At 46.3% G+C, this 8,549-nt stretch overlaps 1 protein-coding gene across 1 annotated transcript; it reads right to left on the bottom strand.

The window, feature by feature from the left end:
* Positions 1-2,900: 2,900 nt before the first annotated feature.
* On the bottom strand, positions 2,901-3,929 carry LOC141706838 (uncharacterized). The gene has a single exon (XM_074509697.1). It carries the CDS (start codon positions 3,927-3,929, stop codon positions 2,901-2,903), a length of 1,029 nt encoding a protein of 342 aa, XP_074365798.1.
* Between the last annotated feature and the right edge of the window lie 4,620 nt (positions 3,930-8,549).

Raw genomic sequence — 8,549 nt, 5'->3', positions numbered from 1 at the left:
TAATCATATGACAACGAGATTATACAGAGCTATGGGGTGCTCGAAGCAGAGTTTTCATTTAAATCATAATAAGGAAAAATTACATTCCGGGGAAAATGTTGAAAGTTATATCAAGCTGTTATAGCCTAAAAGCAGAGGAGATCCCGGAATGTGTGCTCTACCTTTACTGGTAGAATTTCCTTAGGCGGGCTCCGTGCCAAGTGTTTGGGACTTCGGTTCCACCGAGATAGCTTAGCTTGTAGGTTCCTGGGTGGAGCACTTCCTTAACCATATAGGGGCCTTCCTAGTTGGGTTGCAGTTTTCCCTGATTGGTTGGGTCCGAGGCTTCGGTGTGCCGGAGTACCAAGTCTCCCGCTTTATACTCTCTGATTTTTACTTTCTTCGCGAAGTAGAGCTTTGTCTTTTCTTTGTAGCTTTCCTTCCTTTTTACTGCCTTGTCTCTTACTTCGTCTAGGAGCTCTAGGTTGGTCTTGAGTCCTTCGATGTTTGAGATCTCGTCGAAGTTGACGACCCTGTGGGAGGGGGATCCGGTTTTGACTGGTCTGCGAGCTTCGGTGCCGTATGCAAGCTTGAAGGGGGTTTCATTGGTTCCCATCCTGGGGTGGTTCTGTAGGACCACAGGACTTTCAGAAGCTCATCAGGCCAAGTTTTCTTGGACTCTTCTAGTCTTTTTTCCAGGCCCGGGAGTATGGTTCTGTTAGTTACTTCGACCTGTCCATTTCCCTGAGGATGTGCAATCGATGCCCTTTTGTGCTTGATTCTGAGCTCTTTCAAATATCCTTCGAAGTCGGACCCGACGAACTGTGGACCATTGTCGGAGACAAGAATTACCGGGATCCCGAACCTCATGACGATTGAATCCATAAACTTGATACAATCTTGTTGATTGATTGTCCTCATGGCCTTAGCTTCTGCCCACTTTGTCATGTAATCAATGGCTACCAGGACGTAGCTGAGGTCACCTTTCGCTCGGGGAAAGGGGCCCATGATATCTATGCCCCAAACAACAAATGGGATCGGAGATAACACCGATGCTGGCAGGCTGGGGCTTTGTTTGGGAACGTTGCTGAATTTCTGGAACTGGGGGCAAATTATTTAACATAGGCGATGGAGTCGGAGTGGACTGTGGGCCAGTAATATCCTTTCCTGATGACTTTGTAGGCTAGAGCTTTGGCCGCCAGATGGTCTCCGCAGATGCCTTCATGAACTTCCCGGAGACAATAATTTGCCTCATCCGGGTCCACACACTTCAGGGTAGGTGCTGAAAAGGTTCTTCTGTATAACTGACCATCTTCCAGGAAGAAACGAGCAGCTTTGTGCTTTAAGTATCTAGCTTTGTTCTGGTCTTCCGGGAGCATCCCATCCCTTAAGTAAGCTATGTAGGGGGTCATCCAATTGTCTGCGCTCCCGATGCACAGGACCTCAGATCGCTCTGTGCTGGGTGCCTTGAGTTCCTCGAAGTACACTGAACTAGCGAGGTCCGAAGTGTTTTGTACGAGCTTGGACAACTCGTCTGTTTTGGAGTTCTCTTCTCTGTTGATTTGAAGTATGGTGATGTCGGGAGTGGCTTCCAGGATATTCCACACCATTGCCTGATATTGTGCCAATATTGGATCTTTCGTAATATATTCTCCACTGGTTTGCTTGACCACAATCTGAGAGTCACTATAGATGATCACCTTCGAAATGCCTAGAGATTTTTCCAATCTGAGTCCGGAGATGAGTGCCTCATATTCGGCCTGATTGTTCGTTGCTTTGAAGGCAAACGTTATTGCTTGTTGAATGGTAAAGCCTTCCAGGCTGATTAGAATGAGGCCTGCTCTGGACCTTTCGGCCGTAGATGACCCATCCACATAGAGCTTCCAGAATTTCGTTCCTGGGTTGGTTTCTTCCGGGGTTATCTCGTGAGAGGAGGGTAGTTGCTGCTCCGGGAAGGTGCATTCCATGACGAATTCTGCTAAGGCCTGGACCTTTATCGCCGTGCGTGGCACGAACTTGATGTTAAATTGGCTTAATTCAATGGCCCAGTTAACTAGCCTTCCGGAGGCGTCTGGCTTGTGGATGATCTTCTTGAGCTGCTGATCTGTGACCACTCTAATCTCTCGGCCTTGGAAGTATTGCCTCAGCTTCCTGCTGGAGTGTACGAGGGCCAAGGCGAATTTTTCCAAGTTTGGGTACCGAGTCTCGGCGTCCTTGAGGACTTGGCTGATATAGTAGATGGGGCTTTGCATTCCTCCTTCCTCCCGGACTAGGGCCGAAGAGACGGCCTTGGGGCCGGCGGCGATGTAGAGGGATAAAGGCTCGTCGGGCTTGGCTTTTGTTAGCACCGGGGGGTTCATCAAGTGCCTCTTGATTTCTTCAAAAGCTGTGTGGCATTCTGGGGTCCAGTCCACTAACTTCTTGTTCTGGGTACCTTTTAGTAACTCGAAGAATGGGAGACATCTTTCCGCCAGCTTTGGGATGAACCTGCGCAGGGCCGCCAGGCATCCAGCCAACATCTGGATTTCCTTCTGAGTGTGAGGTATCTTCATTTCTATTATGGCATTGATTTTCTCCGCGTTTGCTTTTATTCCTCTTTCACTGACCAAGAATCCCAGGAATTTGCCTGAAGGTACCCCGGATGCACATTTCTCCAGGTTCAGCTTCATGTTATATCTCCTCAGGTTGTCAAAACACTCCTTGAGGTCTTTTATGTGATCTGGGATCGTGAGTGACTTGGAGATCATGTCGTCTACATAAGATTCCATATTTCTCCCCAGTTGGCTTTTGAAAAATGTGTTCATCATTTTCTGGTAGGTGGCTCCGGCGTTGATGAGCCCGAAAGGCATCATGATGAAGGCATCGACTGCCCTATGAGTGATGAAGGCTATTTTGGCGATGTCTTCAGGATTCATGCGGACCTAGTTATATCCTAAAAAAGCATCCATAAAGCTGAGCATGGTGTGGCCCGAAGTTGCGTCGATTAGCTGATCAATGTTTAGGAGGGGATAGGAATCTTTGGGGCATGCAGCGTTGAGGCTCGTGTAGTCGACACACATTCTCCACTTTCCATTCGGTTTCTTGACTAGCACCACGTTGGCCAGCCAGTCAGGATACTTGATTTCGCAGATGATGTCGGCCCTGCGTAGCTTCTCTATTTCTTCGTCTATTGCTTGCTGTCGCTCGGGGGTAAAGTTTCTCCTCTTCTGTTTGATCGGTCTTTTCCTCAGGTCTACGTCCAAACTGTGCATCGCCATGAATTGGTCAATCCCGGGCATATCTTCCGGTGCCCATGCGAATACATCCGCATATTCCCTTAACAGCAAGAAGAGCTCTTCCTGGAAGGATGTCTCTAGGCCTTTTCCAATTTTCAACTTCCGGGTGGGGTTCCCGGGATCCAACTCTATCTCCACCGTCTGTGCAGCGGGTTCTACCTTGGTTTTCTCTTTTATTTCCACAAATTTCTGTATCCGGGCGTCGGTGTTGGTTACGCTGTATCCCGAATCCTCTATCACATTGACGTCCAACTTTAGCCTTTTGCTAAAATGTTCGCGATGCTTCTTGCGGCTTTGGCCTTTGGGTAAGGCCATTGCCTTCTTTCTATTTTCTGGGTCAGTTTCGGCCATGACCAGCGCCTGTCCGTAGCATTTCCCCGATGCGCCCCGGTCCCCTCTGAGTTCTCTGATGCCTCCCGGGGTGGGAAACTTCAGCTTCAAGTGAATTGTAGACGGGATGGCCCGAAGCTTGGTGATGGTGGGTCTTCCCAGAATCATGTTGTAAGCGGATGCAACACTTATCACGTAGAACTTCATGACATAAGATACCTGCCGGGGCGCGACACCAAAGACCATGGGGAGGTATATTACCCCTCGGATCGGGATCATATTGTTCCTGGATCCGTAGAGAGGGTCTTCGAGGCATGGATCCATGCGGAGGTGTCCCAACTTCATCCTGTTAAGGGTATGCTCAAAGACAATGTTAGCTGAGGAACCGTTTTCAACCAAAATTCTTTGTACCTCGTTGTCGGCAATGTCGAGAGTCACGACCAAGCCTTGGTTGTGTTCGGGATCCAGGCCCTCATAGTCGGCATTAGAGAAATATATGCGTTCATCTTCAGCAGGTTAGATCATCAGGACATCATTGTCCACATCTGGACTCCGGGGTGGGGAGGAGGTTCCTCCGAAGATCATGTTGACCACGTGTTTCCCGCCGCTAGAGGGCTTATCTCTGTCATCGAGTCTTTTTTGTAGGTACTGGTTCATGTTGCCCTTTTTAATTTGGTCTTCAATGAACATTTTAAAGGAAAAGCAGTTCTCCGTGGTGTGGCCATGATCCTCGTGATACCCGCAATGTTTGTCTCGGGCCCTATTTCCGGGAGGTGCCAGCAGCGGCTTCGGGGGGGGGGGGGGGGGGGGGGAATAAAAGGGTTTTCCCTTGACTTCCCTCAAAATCTCATCCCGGGGCCGGTTGAGTGGAGTCCATTCGGGCTCCGGTTTTGGCTCCTTTTTGGGCTTGGGCTTCCTTTTAATCTTCTATGGTCTGGAGTAGTCGTCCCAGGGTGGGGTCCCCCGAGATTGCTGCACATAATTGGTCTGTCAGTCTGTCCTGTGTCTCTTTTCTTTTCTGTAGGTGGGGCGGCATTCCGGAGACTCATCATCATCCCGGAACTGCTTGTTCATCTTCATCGAGGTGAGGAAGTCATTTTCTTTGATAAACTTCGAAGCCATCGCATAAGCCGAAGCAAGGCTTTGGGGCTCCCTATGGATCAGGTCCTTCACGTAGCCTTCGCATGAAACCGGGTGGAGATTACGCCGGAAAATATTCACGGCTTCCTTCTCCTCAAGGTTGGAGAGCTGGTTGACTAATTCTTGAAACCTTTTGATAAATTCTGGTAGAGTTTCCCTGCTTCTTTGTTGAATGGTTTCCAAGTGGCACATCTGGAGCTCGTTCATACGGTTCACCCTGAACCTCTTGAAAAATATCTCCCGGAAGTCCTTCCAAGAGTCGATGCTTCGGGAGGAGATTCTGCTAAACCATTTATGTGCCCCTCCCTATAGTGTTGAAGCGAAGAAATGACATTTGGTGAGGTCATTGTAATCATATATGTTTGAGATCTGTTCAAAGTAGTTGAGATGTTCTTCAGGGTCGGCAAGCCCATCAAAAAAGTCGAAGTTGAAGTGTTTGAGTGTTGGTTCCCTGAGGGTGGATTCCAACTTTCTGGTGAAGGGCGTGGCCGCCGCCCCGACTTCCACGTCTCCTTCCACTTTTCTTTTGAGATCCCGGAGAGCCCGGGCCATTTGCTCCTACTTAGATTCCTTCTCTGGTTCTGAATCCGAAGAGACATGAATCCGGCGTGTCTTCTTCTTTATTTTTGGCTTCCTCCTCTTGGACCCTCTTTTCAATGTTAGCTTTCGCCTTGGCCTCTTCTTCCTTCCGGATGCGGTCCCGGAGTGTGGCCCTCTTGATCTCGTCTCGGGCGTCCTCTGACGACCTCTTAGTTCTGCTAATTCGGTCCAAGATTGAGCCCCGGGATTCTTCCGAGTGCTCTTCCTGGTCTTCGGGACGGGTCTCTGGAGCCTTGTTCTTTTCTTTCCACAGGTCCATAGCCGCTTGCATCTGCTCCGGGGTCATGTTTCCCCAAGGGTTTGTAGAGGTTTCAGCATACTTGTAGGCTGCTTTCTCTATAGTTAACCTCTGGTCTCCGGGCTGGAGCTGGGATGAAGCACGAGTTATGGGGGGCTCTTCTTCTATGTCTTCCATCTCACCGTCCCTGGGCGGGGCAACGGTGGGATGAATGGTTCTGGAGATCGAAGTTTTGCTTTTTCTCGTGGTCATTAGTTTCAGTACAGATTATGGGAGATAGTAACGGGGGTGCACCAGGGTGTGTGACTGTTCTAGAGGGAAAAGTAAGAAAAGTGAGCTGTGAAGTGAATGAGGGTTTTGTTCTTACCGGAGAGAGGCTTTCCTTGGCTTTTGGGCCTTAATAATGTAGCTGGAGATGACACCACACCACCGGAGGTTCGCCCCTCCTTCTAGTGCCAATGATAACTATGTTTCTTCCCGGGTCTTCTCCTTTCTCACGTGAGCTAGGGCCCAGCTTCCGTAGCAGTTGGAGTGAGGTTAACCTACTAGGTAGGGGTCTTTGCAAAACAGAATCGGAGGGGGGGTTATTTCCTGCGGCAACTCCGGTGTGAGAGTAAGAAATGGGCTTTCTTGAAGAAGAAGAAGGAGAGGGAAGAAGGAGCTATTCAAAATATATGTGATGGTGTGTGTATGGGTGTGTAGCAGTCAAAATGTTTTTTCAACCCCTAAAACCCTCTTTTTGGGGCCTTTTATAGGTCCCAAGATTTAGGGTTTTTGGGGTTTGTACCTTTTCATCCTGGCCTTTGATCATTCTTGGTTGGTGATTGATTGGACACTTCAGATGGACTGTGTGGTCAGGTGTCCTTTCTCCATCAGAGTTGCCTTGGGATATTTACCAATGGACGGCTGGGATGCAATTGTTCCATTTTGGGTAACATGAGATAGTTGACTCTTTTGTCCTGTGCCATGTGGCACCGGGGACCACCCCGGTTTGGGCCTGAGGTGTTATTTCTTTTGGGCTTCTGTTCCTTTATTTGGGTTTGGTTACTTCTGGCCTATCAATCAGCAAACACTTGTAACTCTACATAAATCTGCCACTTTTACATCGACAAGCATAGAAGATCAACGCATCTGCCACATTTAAACACATCAATCATTGATACCCAGTTGTAGGCAAAAATCAGACAAAAAAATATGGAAACTGGAAAATGAAGATAGAACACTGAGCGAGAACGGTAAGGGGTGCACAAACAATGTCGTTGCGCGGGGATGCGATTCGCCAAGCTGGGGCAAACAAAGCCGCCCGGCCCTACCGGATTAGGAAAGCGAAGGCCTTTAGGAGACCGGGGAAAGAAAGAGCTATGCTATTGACCGACCCTTTTTTATAATTTTGTTTGAAGCAGGCCAAATAGAAAATGAAATGCAGAAATAGGGGAGGGGTTCTAAACCCTTTTTGGGTTTAAGGGCTGCTCGCCCTACCGAAGTACCAAATGCCTTACACCTCCCTATTACACGGCCTAAAAAGGGCTTAGATTCTAAGGGCGCTACTTGAAAGCCTTTTTGAAGGGCCAGTAGTTGTACTGTGGGTAGGACTTTCGTTCTTATCGCTCCGGGTTCCGATCTATATGACCTCCGGGCGGCACAAAGTACACCTCTTCCGTATAAGTAGGTAGTAACCTTTAAGAGTCTGTTCAAGGGGGGAGCCCCCTTATCTATCAATGGAAAGATCTCCACGTGTACAATCAATGAATTTGAATCTATAGATGCTAGCTTTCTGTATCAATCGTGTGATGAAAATTGCTTGTTAGACAGCTCATATAATTAGTCGTTTCAAATCTGTTTAAGAAGTATAAATGCACGTTATAGTATAAGAGTGAGTACAGAAGTATATTTAGATTATAATACTAAATTAATTAAAAGAACTCATGTCTCAATGTTAAACCAGCTGTTAATCCACTTTTTGGGACACAATCTTTCTGTTGTTATATTCGTTCTTCTGTAATTCCACATAATACTTTAAAATTTTAGAGTAGGAGGAGGATTATGTCTAGCATCAAGACCAAACTAAAAGTGAAATGAAATATGCAAGTAATAACAATGTCCATTACCATCACATATGACTTATATGTTGTTCTTTTATAAGACTGCAGGTCAACAAGAACTCGAAAAATCTAAGAAAAGTATAACCAAAGTTTTTTAAAATTTATAGAATGAAAACTTACCAGTTTTGAATAATTCGCCCATATTTGGGCTGCTATAGAGTCTCTAATATCCTCTCCTCTTTGAGTATCTCCGTCTTGTAGTTATTCATTGGCACCACTATTTTTAATTTTTCGATCAACCTTAGCAAGTATGATATGGTCTGGATCTTTCTTAATAAGATAATTGAGCAGAATAGAACAAGACAAGATAATTAGGTTTTGTGTCTTCATTCTATAATTTGGTTCAGTTCCACTTATTATGATTGGAAACCTTTGGTTTACGCAAATTCTACTTTCAGTACTTGATATGACATTTACCTTAAAATATGGATAAAACCTAGTCTTAGTAAATATCTCCGAAGGAACTTGAGATCCATCTGGTTGAATGAGAAACTTATCCTCCAACTCTATGATTGCATTAAGTACATCATGAAAATGACGACTCACTGTCTCACTAGAACGATGAAAAAATACTAAAGTTCACATACAATAACATTATTTCCTAATAAATAAAGAGACTTGACCACTTGTTCCTCATCTGTTGCTCTTTTTGTTGGTCGAAGACCACCTTCTACAACCAACATCTTACACAAATCCAAAAATTCTTTGGGACTCATTCGTATTATACTTCGACAATAATGTGTATTTGAAAACAAATGAGTCAAAATCTCATTTCTAACCTTTGCACTCTCAAGCCTTAAAGAACGACTAATAATGTCGTGTCTTCACCGATTGACAATTGAGCAAGCCACAAGTATCGATGCATATTGTTATGCCTAAAAATTG

This window comes from Apium graveolens, chromosome 1, assembly GCF_009905375.1.
Source record: "Apium graveolens cultivar Ventura chromosome 1, ASM990537v1, whole genome shotgun sequence".
Classification (NCBI taxonomy): domain Eukaryota; kingdom Viridiplantae; phylum Streptophyta; class Magnoliopsida; order Apiales; family Apiaceae; genus Apium; species Apium graveolens.
Note: the sequence above shows the minus strand (reverse complement) of the source record. Positions and strands in the feature narration are given on the sequence as shown.